Consider the following 18,470-nt stretch of genomic DNA (forward strand, 5'->3'; position numbering starts at 1 on the left):
TTCAATGCTTTTGCAAAACTATTTTATTTTGTGAATGTTATCTCAGCTATATTTTGGTATTAAGGCTGACTGTTATTAATATATCTTTGCTTTAAAGAGCTATACAAAGTTTCTTGTTTTACAGAAATTGTAATTCATCAAGACTTTCTGCACTCAAGAACCAACTCATTTTAATCCTTTTTCATTTTAGCATTTCCTGCACCTTTAATGACCTCCTGGTGCGTTGAAGAAAAGATAATTCATATTAAATCTGAATAAATGTGTTAATACTCATAATACTTCTCATATCAAGCAGCTAAGTATAGCATTCTAGCTTCATGACCCCCAGGTTGGTTTTTCTGAGTTTTGTTCCATATGAACTTAGAAACAAAAGCACAGCAGCACAGTGGACTGTGTCGTCATGCTACTTAACCATAAAAGCCTATAAAGTAATGCTTTGAGAGGACATCTCACCATTGTGTTTTTGAATTTTCTCCTGCTAACACCAGATGCAATGTCTTCATATTCAGCCTCCTCGATGAGATTTTTCTGTCTGCTCTTTACTGTAATGTCATTTCTGTCGTGGGATTCAAGAGCAATTCCTCTACAACATAACAAGGTAAATAACGAGATTTTTTTTATTTATTGATTTGGTTTTAGTGTTTGTGTTCTTTCACACTGCCTTGCTCTAATTACAATTTGTATTATAAAGTGAACATCTCAATCTGGCATTGATTTTGCATAAATTACAGTTTTCCCTGCTTATTGTTTTGACATTTCTTCAAATGTTCAACTCAGTTAAAAACATAATTTCCATCACCAAAAGATAAATGACAAGATATGAACTACTGCTGCACTTCACCATTGATGTGCTGCATTTTTACAGGGTTATTTGGATAGTGCTGACCCTAAGCAAATGAGCTCCACTCCCTGGGACGTCAACCTGGCAGTCGGAGACGACTTCACATTTGGCTCGAAAGATGGGCAGGAATTCCCAGACATGAAACCTGAATTCTTCCTGGACGATGATGCACAGGCGACCCGAGTGTGGCCACGCACTTTGCAGGACCACATGAGGCAGCAGCTGAGGTTCCGAGGAAGGACAAAGAAACAGGATATTTAGCAATTTAATGCATAATGAACGTGATGTGGTTAGTAATGATTACCCATTAAACTGTTGCTTGAAAAAATATTATATTCCTACTGGCTTTTTTGACCCTTATTTGAAAACAAATTGATGGTTGACTACAAAGGGTCAGTAAAGATATGATGTGCTACACTGTCAGCCATATTTATTGGCACCATTAATTAAAATGCCATAAAATCCCTTCACCTTTCTATCCAGTAGCGCAATCTCACACTGTTAATTTAGATAGATTATGTATTTGAGTGGTTTGATCCATTTTAATAATTTATTTCATAGCAAATTTTTTTAATGTTTGTTGCCAAAAGTCTCAAGTTTAGCCTGACTTGACCAGATTACAGTATATGGCTCCAGGTAAAATCCCTGTAAATTTTAGCAAACTTTGTATGTTTATCTTTTTTGTGGGTTGACAGAAGCTATTTTGACCTAACTCTAAAATGCCACTTCTTACTACAGTTCTCTAATAGTGAGCTTTTCCTTACCATACTGGTCACTCACCTGAGCGGGTCTTTGTCCAGCGATGAATGGCTGTGTAATGTCACATTTATAACCAGGCCAAGAGAAAATCCTTGATTGCCACATAGATGTTACCAGAAACTCTGAGAAATAATAATAAATTAAAAACTTCCACAGTTACTTTTATTTTTAAGAGATTTGTTATGAGAACTAAAGATTATTTATTCTTGTATCTACTTCCCTGCCTAAAGCATTTATCTTTTAAGTTTCTGAAAAAAAGAGAAAAGGATGGGGTGCATAATTGTGAATGTTATTAATTACTCAGGTAAGACAACAGGAAGCTAAAATTTTCAAGAACTTAGCGCATTTTGATTTAAGTCCACCATTCTCAGTGAAGCAAAACATTTAATTTACACAAATGTCCTACCATAAAAGATATTTTTAAAAAAGGGCATATTTATCAACAATGTTAAGATGCAAAATGGAAAAACATCATAATCAAAATCTAAAAATAAATAAAAAAAATCTTAAATAAATGTTATATTGTGATATATATTTTTTATAATTTCAGTTTTATCACACATGTCAAGCTTGTATGTCTTGTAATTGTGATGATGATGTCTTATGAACACTGAATACTCAAATTATTATTAATTAAAAAAAATTAAAAGAAATGAAGACTTGAAATATTCCTATGAATCTGTAACATACACATTTCACTTTCTGAAATATGTGACAAAAAAATACTGAACTTTTTTATGATATTAAAACTTTTGGAGATGTGTCTGTACAGTCTTTAAAGTTGTATTATGAATTACATTAACTTGCTCATATTGAAGCTTGTGAATTATGCAAACAAAATTAACTTTAGACATTTGAACTTCAGTTTTCACCTATTTAATTACTAAAAACTAAAATGTGTCAGCTAGCTTTATCATTTTGTCTACAATAAATAGAAACATAATTTTTGACATGTATAAAAAAATCTGTACAGATTGATTTGGACGGTATGGTAAAATTGTTAACAGACTCAATGAAAGTAAGAAAAGTAAAAAAAAAAAAAAAAAAAAGAGTAAGAAAAAACAGTAGCACTCCAAAACACTAGATGGCGATATTTTTACTGGTATCGTCGAAAGTGAGTTCCTGTTGCACAAGACGGCGAGACCGAGCAGGGAAAAGAGGTGAATATCATTCAAACAAATGCATTGCAGTATATTATTATGTTTTGGTGTGTTTGATTATTTTCACGAATTTCGTAATGATGGTTAGACAGCAAGCTGTTTATTCAATTGAAAATCGAGCTAAGGTTGTATTTTTATAGCTAAGTTTGAGCATGTAGCATGTTAGCATTTTAAGCTAAAGTAGCCTGGATAGCGTTAGCCTCAAGAAATTACTTTTTATCTAGCTTTTTATTTTTAGGATATTTGCTACATTTTATTCTATGCCGTATTATTATCCAGAATTATCTATGTGTTTTTCAACGTATACGTTTGTATTTATTCAAGGAGAACTTTGCGCCAGTTTGGCTTTAGCTGTCGGCTTTGTGTAACCAGCTTCCTTTGCACCAGTTAGACTCGAGATCAAAGAAAGGAACAAGAGTTTTAGTGTTTGCTTCCCAAATCTTTTTTGTAATTTGAGGCCCCAGTTAATAAATGATTGGGCTGGATAAGCTTGTGCGCGCTTCTGACGTTAGAGCTTATTGTCAGAAATGTCATTCATTCCCGCCGCTGTGTATGTTGAGGGGTTAATTTGTACTCCTTTCCTACGAGATGGGAGACAGCGACGATGAATACGATCGCAGGAGAAGAGACAAATTCAGACGGGAGAGAAGTGATTATGATCGCTCCAGAGAAAGAGAGGATCGACGCAGGGATGACTGGAATGACAGGTATGAAAGTGATGAAGAATAACATCATGTTTTGCTACCAAAGCAGCTTTGGCCTGCATCATACTATGAGGAGCGTTTTGTTTTTGGACGCCTTTAAAAACCAGTGCTACCTTCTCATCTTTTCCTTCTCAATATTCCAGGGAGTGGGACAGGGGCAGGGAGCGTCGGAGCCGTGGTGAATACAGAGATTATGACCGTGGTCGCAGGGAGAGATTTAGCCCGCCCAGACACGACATGAGTCCCCAGCAGAAACGCATGAGAAGAGACTGGTAAGACTGAACATTGACGTGTTGTTGGCATAACATCTTTGTTACCATTTCTTTAGGATGCTTACTGTGAACTTGCAGGGATGATCATGGAGGAGACCCTTACCGTGGGGGATATGACTTGGGCTACGGCGGTGGAGGAGGGCCAAGCTATGGGCCACCGCAGCACTGGGGCCATCCTGATCTGCACCTGATGCAGCCTCATCAGGGCATCCCCATCCAGGCTAGGTAAGAGAAAATCAGGAAATGCCTCAAGAGTTTCATTTTGTTTATTGCTGTCTATTTGAACTATTTGGGTTTATGTCAGAGGAAAGCCAAATTGTAGCTTTGACTTTCCAAAATTAGCTTTATGCAAGGTGCCATTTGGAGGTTTATACTAAAAACACGCGAACAGCTTTAACAATAGTTTCTTCATTGACTGGTGGCCTATCTAACACTCCACCAAACTGCTTTCTTCCAATAGACTTGGGAACATCCATGACATGGATTTGGGTCCACCTCCTCCGATAATGAAAAGTTTTAAAGAGTTCCTGCTGTCCCTGGACGACTCAGTGGACGAGACTGAAGCCGTCAAACGCTACAACGAGTACAAGATCGACTTCCGTCGGCAGCAGATGCAGGACTTCTTTTTGGCTCATAAAGATGAGGAGTGGTACGACCTGAGTTTGCCTAATGATTGATGTCTAGTTTAACTAATCATAATGTAGACTTGCTTTAGACCATTGACCTGAAATGTAATAAAATGTAGCTTCACATTCAATCTATAATCAGGAGAATTTGATGGCACCTCTTGTAAAGATGTGGAGAACATTTTATATCTTTTAATTCATTAGCATAAAAACAATCACATTTAAACCTGAAAAACAAAATCTAATATCAAGAAATAATTGAATGTTTTTAGATAATCCAGGCCTACATTAATAATTAATTAATTAATAGGTTTTCATAAAACTTAGATCTGCAGCCTGAGATGACTATGGGAAATTGTTGATTTTTGTGTCTTAGAAACCATTTCTAATTCGCCCACGGGCCACTAAATGTGCTAGTAGGACAGAAAAACACTCCCAGTCGGTTGAATGTTGATGGTGGCTAATGTTTGATATGGAGTCTTGGTGAGGCCAAAATGACAAAAGTCTGTAGCAGTTAGCTTGGATATTTTTTTTGTTATGCTTATAATCCTGTTCATTGTTGATGGGCAGATAAATCCAGTAGAGAAAGAAATGTGACATCATATTAATACACCAAGAAAACAGAAAATCAAGAATTTGAAGTTCCCTGAGATTTTGATCAAGTCTAAAAAAACAATGTATTTTAAATAGGTGCTTTTGGATTATTCTTCCACTACATTTTTTTAGTGTGAAAAATAAAATGCATTTAAGATTTCACACATCTTCACCAGGGTTGCCATCAAATTTGTACTTTCATCTATATGGAGCATGCATTAAGGATTTTAGCTGTCTTTGTCCTATGAATTTCTTATTTAATGTCATATTTGTTAATGCTTACTCCACAGGTGTGATGCAAAAAATGTTCTGTTTTGACCTAACCCGTTCTTCTTCCCTTCACTTCTACTCCCAAGTTGACGACGATTTTTTTTTTCTCTCCCCCACAAGAAAACTGCGGGATTCCTCTGCCAGAGTCGGTCTTAGATAGCGAGGGCAAGCACTGCGCACAATGCAGATGCTCTTAGACACACAGTACCAGGGATTTTAGATAGACAGCCAATCAGTCCTCCACACAAGGAGGATTTTCTTTTTTTTTTTCTTTTTTTCTGTTTTCGGCGCCGTTTTCTTTTTATATTTGGATCAAATCGAATCCCAAAACCGAATTTGTGTGTGTACAGACACACCACTGGGGTGAAGTGGAGCGCATTTTGACAGAAGAGACCCCGTTCTCCCCCCTCTGTAAATATTTGTTATTATACTGGCAGAGCAAAAGGTAACTGTGGATCACTCAATGATAAACTTTTTTATGTGACATTCTGATTCTGTGATTGATTTTTCATAATCTGTTGTTTTTTTCCTAACATTTTTGGTGAGTTAATTCCATGCTTTTTCCTACTTTTACGATTCTAAAAATCATTTCCAGTCAACATCTGGGCATAAATGAGCAGAATATGTGTAAATGTATGTGCAATTTAGATTTTGTGTTGCTAAATTTGGCTTTTTACCTCTTCCACCAACAAGCCCCAAAAAGTCTGAAATTAAACTGTTCTTAAGAAAGATCCTTTTAAACTCATCTGTGCTTTTTGAAATATTTCTGACCCTTCAGCGAGGACTTAGATTTATAACATCTGTTTCTTTCTGTAACTCTGCCAACCTGTTCATCCCGTCCCCCGTCACTCCCCCCTCTTCTCTTCGGTGGATTCCCCCACTCTGAACGCAGGTTCAGATCCAAATACCACCCGGACGAGGCCAGCCGGCTGAAGGCAGAGGCTCAGAGCGCTCTCTGCAACCGTCTGAACGTCTTTATGTTCCTGATGGAGAACGGCTGGTTTGAGAACGTTTCCCTGGACATTGAGCAGACTCCTGCCATCATCAAGGTGCTGGACGCAGGTGAGGCTTCAGAGGAGAACCGACTGCATTTTTATCCAGAAACTTTCTGGGCACTTTCTTGTAATGTGAACCATTACAAGAAGTTCACAGTTCAGTTTGCTTGTATGTTTTTAGTTTTGTTTACGTTTTTAACTTTTTTTTTTTTTTTTTTTTTTTTTAATGTTAAAAGAAACCTGAATCAGCATTTGATGATCTCCAGTTACAGATTTTATTATATTAGTAGTTCAACAGAAAATCTCAAATGATCGTGGAAAATGTTGAAGGAATGTTTGGCTTTAGTTATATTTCCATCCTTCATTCCTTCCTTCCTTCCTTGCTTCGTTTCCTTCCTTCCTTCCTTGCTTGCTGACTTACTTTCTATTCTTCCATCCTTTCTTTCTAAATAAAAATTCATCAAATCATGGTGAACTGTACTATTTTACATTTTAAATGACTGAAACGCAGTCGATTATGGAATTTAATCATATTTTTTTGCTGCCATGCTGCAGAGACCAACAGTACAAAACTGTGACGTGCATCAAGTCAACATTACTGCCGTTTATGAGCTCTCACATCCCTACTCAGACGAAACGCTCAAATGTTGTTTTTTTTTCCTCCTTCAGCTGTGATAAAGATGGAAGGAGGCACTGACCACGACCTCCGCATTTTGGACATGCCGCCAGAAGAAGAAGAAAGGGAGAAGTCCACGTCTGTTTTAGCTGGAGGGGAAACTCAGAGGAGGGAAGAGCTGAAAACAGCCGACACAGAGCGCAAGCCCTCGGGGGAGAAAAACAAAACTGAGAAGGTGTGTGACGTTTTCTGTTAGCAAGCGGTAGTGATCGCGTAGAGCCGCGGTAACGACGGAGAACTGTGCTGCAGGAGGATGGCGACTCTGCCACCGGAGACCGAGACGCCGCCGCAGACGGGCAGGATAGGAAGCAGGAGGCAGAGAAAGAATCTGTCAGAGAAGAAATGCCTGAACCTAAGAAGGTTGTTCTGACTTCAGTTGCTTAAAATATTCATTTTAAATACAACTGAATCGACCGAACATCTCTGACTTTTTTTTATTTTATTTTTTATTGTCAGGCAAGAAGAAAGAGGAAGCGTAGCGGGGACAGCGACGACGAAGCGAGCGCCTCCGAGAGCGAATCTGACTCCGAGTCCGACTCCAACTCCGACTGCTCTGACAAACCACAGAAGAAGGAGGAAGTGCAAGACAAGGATGACGAAGAAGAGGAGGGAGAAGGTGACGAATCGAAATCGCAGCATGCGGCTCCGAGTTTCAGAATGCCCGAAATCATCCGACGTTGTCCTCCAATGTCTGCAGAAGACAAACCGAAGGAAACCTCTGAGGAGGAGAAGAAGGAAGAGAAGAAACCCAAAGACGACTCGCCCAGACCACGACCGCTGCACAAGACTTTCTCCCTGTTCATGAGGAGCATCGCTCCCTCCATCTCCAAGGCTGAGATTATCGCTGTAAGTCAGAACAGCACAGACGTTGTTTATTGTCTGAGCCCTGATTATTGGTCGTTGTATGAACTCAGGATCTGCATTGTTTATTTTTATCCCAAAGCTTTGCCGGCGATATCCTGGGTTTCTGCGCGTTTGCCTCTCTGACCCTCATCCAGAGCGCAGGTTGGATTAAAGAACTATTCCTTCCTAATTTGTTGTTTGTATACCTTAAGCTTTTCCACGTTCGTTACTTTACATACAATATTTATTGTGTTTTGATGCGATTTAAAGTATTGGACACAAAGTAGCACTTACTTTTAATGTGGTTGGAAAATGATGAATAATTTTTGTTTGATCTTTTTTAATGATAAATCAAAATCTGAAAAGTGTGGTGTGCATTTACTTGGATACCTGTATATGAACAGAAGTCAAATACTAAATGGAGTCGTTCTTTGTGTAATTATTTACGGTTTAAAAAAAAGAGGAGAGAAGTGGAGGCAGGACAACGATCGCTGGATACAATGGAATAGTTTACAGCAAATTTATGAGTTACAATGGTCCAGTCAAAGCAAATACCAGAGAAAGGACCAAATCAGTGGTTAGACTTGATAACAGATATTCACAGATGCTCTTCATCAAGTCTGATTTTGGGCTGTTTTGCAGAGAAAAATACGTTGAAATTCCCCTGTATGTGTTTCACGTTTTCACTTTGTAATTATTCACTCCTTTGTGTTGATCTGTCATATAAAATCTCAGTATAACACATCTGGAAAAACTTCCTGTTGCCTGGCACTTTATGAGGAGAGAAAATGGACACAGTTATGCTCGATGTTTAAATCAGATCTGTGTTTTTCAGGTTTTTCCGGCGTTGTTGGGTGACCTTTGACCGCAGCGTCAACATCAAGGAAATCTGTTGGAACCTCCAGAATATACGCGTAGGTGTTGCCTTAAGTAATTCAAATCGTTTTGTGTTGCAAAATGACTGTATAAAATGACAGATTAGTTGTTTTTATATCATTTTCAAGCGATGTGTACGTCCGTGTCGGCTGTTTTTACTCCTTTACCCAAAAAGCCTTCACTGCTTCTCTAAAGTTTGCTCCACTCTTCTTTCTTAAAAGCTCAGAGACTGCGAACTGGCACCAGGCGTGAACAGGGATCTGGCTCGGAGGGTCCGCAACGTGAACGGCATCACTCAGCACAAGCAGGTGCTCCGCAACGACATCAAGCTGGCTGCCAAGCTCATCCACGCTCTGGACGAAAAGGGCGATCTGTGGAGCAGCAAAACTCAGGGCGCTCAAAGCACCGAGGTTCCTGTTGCAAAGATTTTAATTTCTTTTCATACGCGAGCGAAGTTTAATGCATGATCTTCCCTCTGATGAGCTATTTGGATTTTTTATTTTATTTTATTTTTTTCTACGTGAAGTTGCGGGCTCAGAACCCCATCTTGAAGAATATCACTGATTACCTGATTGAGGAGGTGAGCGCTGAGGAAGAGGAGCTCCTGGGGTCTGGCAGTGGGATGGATCCAGATGAGGGCGCTAAGGAGGGAAATCCTGCTGAGATAACTGTGGAGAAGGATGATAAACTAGCCAAGGTTTGCTCTTTTTACACATTTTATGGTAAAAAAAAAGAAAAAATCTAAACAGATGTTTATTGAGCATACCTAGCTCAAACCGTAACTTAAAGCTTTACATGGATTACTTTTTTTTTTTTTTCCCGTAGGTTTTGGACCGGCTGCTCTTATATCTGCGGATTGTGCACTCAGTTGACTATTACAACACCTGCGAATACCCCAGTGAGGATGAAATGCCTAATCGCTGTGGGATGATCCATGTTCGCGGCCCAGTTCCTCCCAACCGCATAACGCACGGAGAAGGTCAGTGTGAAACCTGAAATGCACAGTTCTTTGTGAAACTGTGAGATAAATTCTTCCAGTGATTATTGTGATAAATGATAATATTGTTGTTTTGAGACCATTTTCAAGTAAAATATTGATAAAGGTACATTGATGATGCAGGTTCTCCCTCCCGAAGACCAATAAATGTTAGCTGTGTGAAAAAAAAAAAAAAAAAAGACGTTTTCTGTGGAACTGGAAGATAAATAAATATCCAAACAAAAACAAAAACAACAGATTAAATGGAAATAAACGTTTACGACTGAAAATATAATCAAAACAAATTCTAACCTTCAAAACACATTAATCATCAGGGTGGAAATGATCAAGTTTATTTCAATTCATCTTTGATTATTGCTTCTTGCCTATATGGAGTTTCACTGTTTTCCAGTTCTGAACGCATAAAGAAAACTGAAGTATAATCATACTTTCAGACTTTCCATCCTTTTTAAAATTATCTACAATTCTCAAAAATATTTGTTCCTTTTTTATTTATTTCGAACATGAAAGAAGTATAAAATCACACATGAGCAAGGAATGAAAAACATATTTTTGTACCACAATAATCTTAACATACTTGAACAGGAGTAGGAAGAAGTCAGAAACTTATGAACTCTGACCTCATAAACTCATACCATATTTTCAGATGTACTTTTACATTTTCAAGCCTGCTAACTGTAAAACATTAGGAGTTTGTGAATTTTTGGATTTATACATACAAAAGGGCTGAAAATTAACCAAGATATTGGGACATTTTGATTCTTGAATGGTGTGAAAATTTTAAATCGATGGAAATCAGGATCAATTGGAGTGCATGTATGATTGAACTGAAATAATTATTTTCTAAAAATCCTTGAGATGACATCTGTTGTGAATCGGCACTAAAATAACAGAAAAGAATTGAAATAAATGCTCTGGAACGACTTTTTATAACTGATGTGGTGTTTTAACCACTAGATGTCGCCACATTCCTCACTGAAGAGCTTTAAAAGCCACAATGAATGTTTTCAGCGCAAAACAATCCAAATTGCTCTAACTAACCTCACATTTCTGCTTTGTCTGGTTATTTCCTTAAACAGTGCAACAGTGGGAAAAAGTGACGGAGGAAAAGTTGATCCCTTTATTTAGTTTAAAGGAAATCCTCTCTGAGGAAGAGGCAGCGAAGATGGGCCGCAAGGATCCCGACGAAGAGGTGGAGAAATTTATATCTGCAAACACTCAGGAGCTGGGAAAGGACAAATGGCTCTGCCCTCTTAGCGGCAAGAAATTCAAGGTGAACACTTGGAAGATTTAGTTAAATGGCTTAAATGTTGCAATTTGATGTGTTGGTTTTTTTTTCACAACACCAATTAGTGTAACCGCTTCGGTTTATGACGTCTGTTTATTGCAAACTCTGCCTCAGGGTCCGGAGTTTGTACGGAAGCACATCCTGAACAAACACGGGGAGAAAATTGAAGAAGTTAAAAAGGAGGTCGTGTTTTTCAACAATTTCCTCATGGATGCTAAAAGACCGTCGCTGCCAGAGATGAAACTTCCACCTCTCCCTGTCCCTGGCCAAGGTCGGCATACATCTTGTTAACCCTTCATACCCGATAAATGAGCTGAGGTTCTAATTTCGTTCTGGTTTTGGTGAACAGGCTTGCTTTCTCCCACGCTGCCATTTCCTCCTCAAGGCCCTCAGGGTCCAATGGGCTTTGGTCAGCCTCGTCCACCTCTGATGGGCTACGGCGGTACGTCCTTACGTCTTCTGGCACTGGGAACGATCCATCAGGGTAAAATTATGATTAATGTTTAAATTTCTTGTTGTTGGACAGGTGCTCCCCCTTACCCTCCTAATCAGTTTGGAGGAGGCAGAGGAAACTATGACAACTTCCGTGGAGGACAAGGTGGCTACCTGGGGAAGCCGCGAAACATCAGGTAAGACCACGACAGAGCTGATGTATGTTTTGTTTTCAGAAAACTGAGGGATTTCCAAACTTTTGATTTAAGATCATGTAATTTTTTTTCGCAGAATGTCCCGGGGAGATCCACGAAATATAATTGAGTATCGTGACCTAGACGCACCAGATGATATGGACTTCTTTTAGAAGGTTAAACTGTTTTTTTTTTTTTTTTTTTTTTTGGTCCTAGCTCTTTACATGTGTTCTGTTCTGCCTGTTTTTTTTTTTTTTTTTTTTTGTAGGAATTACAGTATTTACTTTCTTAAATATTTCATTTTGTGATCATTGTGTAATTCTATGAAACTCCTGTAAACTGATCATCAATAAAAGTGTTCAAACAACTTTTATACGTGCTATAAGTAAATTATCTAATGAGTCTGGAAGGGACGCAGATTCTGTTCCTATAACCGTTCAGAATGGTTGTACTTTCGTAAATAAGTACATCAGAAATGTACAAACTTCAGTTCAGTTATGAAAAATAAAAATTTTCACTGTAACAAAATAGTTTTCACTGTAACATGTGAAACATTTTCACTTGTTATAGTGAAACAAGTGAATAATCTAAATTATTTTGTATTTGTGTTTTTCAAAAATACAAATTATTTTTTTGCATTTTCCAAAAAATATATATTTTAATCTTAATTGCCTGAATTTTGGTGCATAGAAGCATCCACACTGCACAGTGCCACTACTGTTTACATTTTGATTCAATGTAATGATTAAATTAAAATCACTTTTTCAATTTTTGAGCTTAACTTTGCTTTTATCTGCAAATAAAATTGAAAAATAAGGCACAAACCACTGAATTTAAAAGAAAATTTGAACCTTGTGGCTCTTTTTTTATTGTTATTCCAGCTATGTAGGTCAGGAGTAAATATAAGAAGCAAAATGTCAAATCATGTTGTAAATGCCATGCCCTATGCGACATTTCGGTAGGTCTCAGTGGTTTTCAATCTTTTTAAAAAGTAGCACAGCCACATATTATCCTCACACTTTATTCAACATTACGATTTATTCAGATCAAATACCAAAGGAGATGATTTTTCATGATTTCCGAGAACCGTCCTCGTGACCTTTGAGGTAGATTTACGCGTAATGTAAGGCAACTGTTTACATCACATTAAATGAATAAAAGCTGAATTATTTCCCACATTAAAACCAAAACTAGCTTTAATGTGTATGATTATTGGAACAGCAGCATGAGAAGAGCAGGCTGCACATAGAGGGCAGTGTTTAATAAGAACAAAATATTGTAATCACGAGCAGAATGCTAAATAAATTATACCCGGTTCTCTTTCCAAGTGTGCATCTTCTAGTTGTGCATCAACACTTTAAAAAAAAAAACATCCCACTGTTACTCTTAAAAGTGCCTTTTCTCTCATTTCCTTGTAATTATCCTCTGAAGTATTCGTGGTCTCAGCCCAGATCTGATCTCCACGCTCCTTTCTATGAAAAGCAGTGCAAAACATAAAGATGTTTTGGTGCGGAAAGTCTAAATGATTTCAAGCTTGTGGCTCTCAGAAAGTCCACAGCTGACTTTGTGTTCATGAAATAACTTGACCAAGGCCTCCATGTAGAGCGTGTGATAGTGATCAACCTGCTCCTCAGTCGGTGTGACGCACTTTGGCACCGGGATCGGACTTCCAACTGAACAGAAATGGAACAAAAAGAGCTCAGGCTGTGTTGGCATCAGTGCTTATTATTTTGGTGAAACACTCACCGACAGTAGTGACCGGTTTCCTGAAGGGCAGCAGAGCAAAGCGCTCGCCGACGAATAGACACGGAGCAAAACCCATGACGTTTTTAAACAAGTCCTGCAGCCGGCGGCCCAGGCTGCCGTCTGAGAAAATCACCTGCTGAAAGAGTTCGTTCTCCCCAAACGAGTAAACGGGAACCAGATCTGCTCTGTGGAGAGTCGGCAGATATTACAGATGGTTTTCCCACTAAAGAAGTTGTGTTTTCACAGGATTTTTTATTTTTTTTTTCTGTGTGTGTTCTCACCCATGCTCAAGAGCCGTCCTCACAAACCCTTTCCTCTGCTTCATGACCACTCTGTTGATTCCAGGAGAAGATGCTAAAGACTCTGCAGCTCCTCCAACCACAATCACCACTGCGTTTCCTTTCCCACTTTTGGAGAGGAGGTGGACAAGGCTTGGCTTGCTGACCGGACACAGGCCTTCATGCACAAACAAAGCGAGGCCGTCAGCAGGTCATCTAACGGCAGCGAACGATTCAAGGTAAAGTTGAGCAGCATTTTTTTTTTTCCCCACAGTGACTCAAAAATCTACCGGGTTCTTGCAAGAGTATCTTGGCTCCTTGGACATTTGGTACCATAAGATTAAAAATAAGAATTTTATTGATATTTTGTGTGACAGAAAAACAAGTTAGCCTATAATTGTGAAGGGAAGGAAAATGGAAAATCTGAAAAGTGTGGTGTGCATTTGTAATGAGACGATACGTTGTAAAACTACCTTACTTACAACGATTGCTGCAATTCTCTTTAGCTGTGTAAATCTGGAGAACGTTTTTTTTTTTTGTGCCAAGCATTATTGGTTTAATCAATAATTTGAACACTGATTTGAAAGTGTTGCTACAGATTTCCAATTGACTTTGACTGGGCCATTTATGCATGAATATGTTTGGATCCAAGGCACTCCTTTGTAACTCTGGCTGATGGAGAAGGAGGTGGAAAGGTGAATAATGTTCCCTGATCTAGTAAAATTTAATCATCAAACTCCATCCTGGGAAAGAAAACAAATCCCACAGCATGACACTGCCATCTCCTTGTACTACTTTATGCTGCTGGTTGCTGTTATGTAATAGATGTAGATACCTGCGGTCATCAGGTATTCTCTGAAGAGTGGTATCTTGAACAGGCCTGCCAGTATTGCCAGTGTGCTCTTCACTCCGGGAAACGTCTCGGCGAAGCCGCAGCTCTCGGTGCTGAAGCAGGCGAAGGCTCCGGCGCACATGATGCCGTGCGGATGGCTGCCGAGGATGTAGTTTTTATTTGGACTCAGGTCTGCTGTCTTTACCAGCTGGAAACCAAACAAAACAAGACAAAAAAAAAACAACAAAAAATGAAAATGTTTTTTCGTCGTTTCTCCGCAAGACCAAACTCACTTGAGTTGTATGTCTGACTGCATGGAGGTTAGGGGAAGTGATTCAAGCCAACTGGAGAGATTTCACAGTGAGAGTTAATGAAAGTATTATGATTGATGGCCACTGGGATGAATGCTCATTATAGGGACTTTTATCTGATAAATGTATCGTCATGTCTGCTGCGATGGAGAGGCAGATAATCGCCAGGCTGGAGCTTTGTTATCATAATTAATATGCGCAGATTTCTCATCTCATAAAGGGGATTTTTGAGGGAATTTCTCTGAAAGAACTGGCATTTTGTTAAACATGTGCAAACCAACATTATGAAAATCAGGGATGGATTTTTTTTCCAAGTAAAAAAAACAAACAAACAAGTGATTCTTTCAATTTTGGCCCATATGATCTGAAGGTATTTTCTTCTAAATACTTTATTTTGTGGGGATTTTTCCTCAAAAAATACCAAAAGAGAACATTTTTGAAACGAACTCTGTTCCATTTAATTCATCATCCATTCAGAGAAAATAAAAATTTTCTGAGATTTTTATAATTCTTTGAAAAAATATAGAAATCCCTCAGAGATTTAGTTTCCTGTCATGTTGAAACTCATTCAAAAACTGAACACTCTGAGCTTATAGAGTAAAGCTTTGGTGTCTCGACTCTGTTTGAAATGTTTTACACATGCAGACAAGCGTCAACCAAACGTATTCGGTCGGGAAAAGCTTTTTAGACTATATGCTGAACATATTAAACGTGGCATTGCTGAATTAAACTCACCTTAACTGGAAAATACTCTCTGAACTGCAACCAAACCTTCCACTTCCTCACAAATGCTGTTCTTCTGCCCCCTGGTGGACATATGGAAAGTTGTTAGAGGCAGGACCAACGTTATTGAGACATTAGAAGTCTAGGAGTTGTGACAATACATATGTCAGAGTAATTTAAGTGATTTAAAGTGAGCATACAGGCGAAAATGTAAAAAAATAAATAAATCTGGTCTGTCAGTTTAGGTGGACAGCCATGTTTTCAGATCTTACTCTAATTTCACACCCCTGGTGGCTTTTATTAACAATAATCAGGCAAAAAGTTAGTTTTGACCACAGGAGAGAAAACAGAAATTTTTTTTTATAAATTCCACAAACCCACGTCTATGATTTTTACCTCTTTCCGGAGTTTGCCAGTCATTCACCATCCATATGAAGTAAAGAGTGGGCAGCGGCCACAGAGACGTAAACATAAGATACACCATCAAGATAATGCAAGCCAGTCCTGCAGAAGCACAATAATCCAGCCATATTAGCTCCACTTGTTGGGCATTCTTTGTGAATGTCTTCATAAAGAGCCAGTAGCACAGTGCTGCTGCTGCTAGATGCAACAAAGAGTTAAAAAAAAAGAGATTGATTAAGAGGGCCTTACCTAAGAACAGAAAGCTTAGCACCCACTGCAGGACGCTTACAGCCTCTAAAAACTCCTTCAGCTGGGTTTTTTCTTTCACCATTCTTGCGACCTAGAAGGTCAGAGCAATAATTTTCACCAATCGATAGCATTTTAAACTTGGCATGAATTCAATACGGTTTATTGGTCTTGGCACACCATATTTATGCTTGTAGGAATTAATTCAAGATAATAGAAAGTATAACAGATCTCTTTATGATCGAAAAATGATTTTCTTTTTTCTTTTTGGTAAACAGCAGCACAACTTGTGTACCCAGCCCTCCTTGAGGGACGAAATAAACTCCTGAATGGGTATGGCATTCAGCAGCCTGGTCAAATGACTCGCTCATGAATGAGCTAACAGGCAAACTCGCGCACGATTATTCATTTGCTCACAAATAAAGCTTTTACGAGTCGGGCCGGTCCGACCACAGAGGAGCCCTGGCTAGGTGCCAGTGTGGCAACGTAAAATACCTTTTATGAGCATTCTGCTTATAGCATAAAAGCCGGTACTTTACCTTACTGGAGTTTATTCCGAGGGTAATTTAAATGGATGAGTGTGCGGTGCTTCCAACCACAGTTCACCACGCTGCACTTTGACCTGATCACCTACTGTGAGGCTGCTGATAACAAATCCACTCCCCCCGACACTTTGACATGCACGCTGTTTCTGAGATAGAGACATTGCAGGGATTTATAGCTGGGTACTTTGCATTTTGGATCCTCAGAGCATCATCAGAGGCATGCACTGATTTTATGATTAGATTAGTGGTACTTTACTGTGTTTGGTCTCTCTGGCGAACACCCTATAGACCAAACAGGCGATCAAAAAGATTACATGGTAACCTATTCAATCTGAAAGAATTGAATAGTATCCCTGTCAATGTCGACATGCTGTTTTTCTCTAATCTTAAGCTAAGCCTGCTCTTCTTTTAGTATTAGTCTTTACTAACATGTTACAAATAAGGCTTGCTCGGTGTGTCTTTCTTGTCTTTCTGGTTGTTCCTACCTGATTTTTTTCTAACGTAGGTATAATGAAACTCAGACCATCCAGCTGGTGTGTTCACAAATGATCAGGAATTACAGGAAGTGAAAGTTTTCCACCCACTGAAAGAAATTTAAAACTGAATGGAAGCCAACAGCGGGAAAACAAACTACGCCAGCATCATAAACACACTAATAATGTTCCAATAAGATTTATTCTTCAGACACGTGAATGTAGAAAATTGTATGCAAATGTGCTCCTTGTTCACATTTCCTGATATTTGTTCTTCATGTTAAGTTTCATGAATATGTACTTCCTGTTATCCTTACCGCTTAGTATGATCTACAGAAATCCAAAATTCTCCAGCTTTTAAAAGATATATTTTCATTGAGTTGTGCTCTTTGGGTGATATTGTTTTTCATTTCACTCTAAGTAAAGTCGAAATGCTCCTCTGCTCTGCCGCTGAATATCTTAACATCACTCTGTTCTCCTCTAAAGAAGGCTGTGATTATTTGAAGGCTGTGAATATTTTTGCATAAAATTCCTTTAGTTCCTCCACTGGGGTTTTCTTTAATGTTGTACATCATTTTACCTTTCAATGTGTGCAATAATTTTTATTTATCTTTTTGTGTTCAACTGGAGAAGGCTGTGATCATGAGTTTGTCTTGTGAACCATCCCTGATATTTGACAGTTTCTCGATAACGCCAACGCTGTAAACTCTAACTTAAGACGGCTTCTAAGAGCAGAAAGTTGCTGTGAATTTATAGAAATGTTTTACAATCCATTATAAATCATATTCTTAGGCATCATGCTGGACAATATTAAACATGCTTGTGATGGCCAAATCCATGGCCACACTCTGAAGGCAGAAGTCGGTAACTCTTATGCACAATTTAGTTTTCATAATTTATTTTTTTTCATTCAAATACAACACTTTAGTTTCAGTAAAACATTTATTAGTTGATTTGGATGCATTTGTTCTTTATGTTAGCACGCACATTTAGTTAGCACGTGTATTTATATCAACTTTAAAGTTTAATTTGTTTGCAACTAACTTTGTTGGTTTTTTGCCGGTACTTACCTGCCTTGGAGTGGCCAGACAAAAGATGGATGCCAGGGCTCAGCAGGCTTAAATGCTGATTGGACTGCACCACTAGTTCCTGCTGGCAGGGGAAATTTGTAGTTTCTTTATTTAGATAAGTTTTGTATTTACGTAAATATTAGTATTTAAACTTTAATATTTTTGATTTTCATTTTTTGGGTTTTAGTTTAGCCAAACTTAGCTGTACTGTTAGTTGTTTTGTGTTATTTGTAATTGTATTCTGTTTAATTATCCCTATTGTGTCTTAATTGGTCTGACCAGCCAGTATATAAACCCCTGTGTGTGTCGTTTCTTTG

At 38.4% G+C, this 18,470-nt stretch overlaps 2 protein-coding genes across 3 annotated transcripts; one reads left to right on the plus strand and one right to left on the minus strand.

Moving 5' to 3' along the window:
- Positions 1-2,364: 2,364 nt before the first annotated feature.
- srrt (serrate RNA effector molecule homolog (Arabidopsis)) lies at positions 2,365-11,898 on the plus strand. 2 transcript variants are annotated; one of them, XM_014994403.2, is made up of 20 exons: positions 2,365-2,760; positions 3,349-3,467; positions 3,608-3,736; positions 3,815-3,961; positions 4,197-4,385; positions 6,119-6,288; positions 6,891-7,072; positions 7,147-7,257; positions 7,354-7,513; positions 7,595-7,743; positions 7,841-7,902; positions 8,576-8,654; positions 8,838-9,026; positions 9,143-9,313; positions 9,442-9,595; positions 10,693-10,886; positions 11,016-11,172; positions 11,251-11,343; positions 11,428-11,530; positions 11,603-11,898. In XM_014994403.2, exons 2-20 carry the CDS (start codon positions 3,349-3,351, stop codon positions 11,655-11,657), a joined length of 2,613 nt encoding a protein of 870 aa, XP_014849889.2. In that variant the 5' UTR covers positions 2,365-2,760; the 3' UTR covers positions 11,658-11,898. The 2 variants fall into 2 exon arrangements, with proteins under 2 accessions (XP_014849889.2, XP_014849887.2); XM_014994401.2 differs by having other exon boundaries at positions 2,369-2,760; positions 11,625-11,898.
- Positions 11,899-12,359: 461 nt separating this feature from the next.
- On the minus strand, positions 12,360-17,000 carry mogat3b (monoacylglycerol O-acyltransferase 3b). The gene is made up of 8 exons (XM_014994408.2): positions 16,605-17,000; positions 16,069-16,159; positions 15,814-15,921; positions 15,430-15,500; positions 14,387-14,591; positions 13,555-13,729; positions 13,274-13,458; positions 12,360-13,200 (listed from the first exon to the last, which is right to left on the minus strand). The coding sequence occupies exons 2-8, from the start codon at positions 16,148-16,150 to the stop codon at positions 13,046-13,048; spliced, it is 981 nt and encodes a 326-aa protein (XP_014849894.1). The 5' UTR covers positions 16,151-16,159; positions 16,605-17,000; the 3' UTR covers positions 12,360-13,045.
- Between the last annotated feature and the right edge of the window lie 1,470 nt (positions 17,001-18,470).

Source organism: Poecilia mexicana, unplaced genomic scaffold, assembly GCF_051168715.1.
Source record: "Poecilia mexicana isolate PSO_F unplaced genomic scaffold, ASM5116871v1 scaffold_14, whole genome shotgun sequence".
NCBI classification, from domain to species: Eukaryota; Metazoa; Chordata; class Actinopteri; order Cyprinodontiformes; family Poeciliidae; genus Poecilia; species Poecilia mexicana.

Coding starts and splice junctions, on each gene's coding strand:
- srrt (XM_014994401.2), top strand. CDS start 3,349: ATGGGAGACAGCGACGATGAATACGATCGCAGGAGAAGAGACAAATTC. Junction 8,655..8,837: donor GGAACCTCCAGAATATACGC/GTAGGTGTTGCC, acceptor CTTTCTTAAAAG/CTCAGAGACTGCGAACTGGC. Junction 11,531..11,624: donor GGGAAGCCGCGAAACATCAG/GTAAGACCACGA, acceptor TTTTTTTCGCAG/AATGTCCCGGGGAGATCCAC.
- mogat3b (XM_014994408.2), bottom strand. CDS start 16,150: ATGGTGAAAGAAAAAACCCAGCTGAAGGAGTTTTTAGAGGCTGTAAGC. Junction 15,501..15,813: donor CTGGCAAACTCCGGAAAGAG/GTAAAAATCATA, acceptor TATGTCCACCAG/GGGGCAGAAGAACAGCATTT. Junction 13,459..13,554: donor AGGACGGCTCTTGAGCATGG/GTGAGAACACAC, acceptor GACTCTCCACAG/AGCAGATCTGGTTCCCGTTT.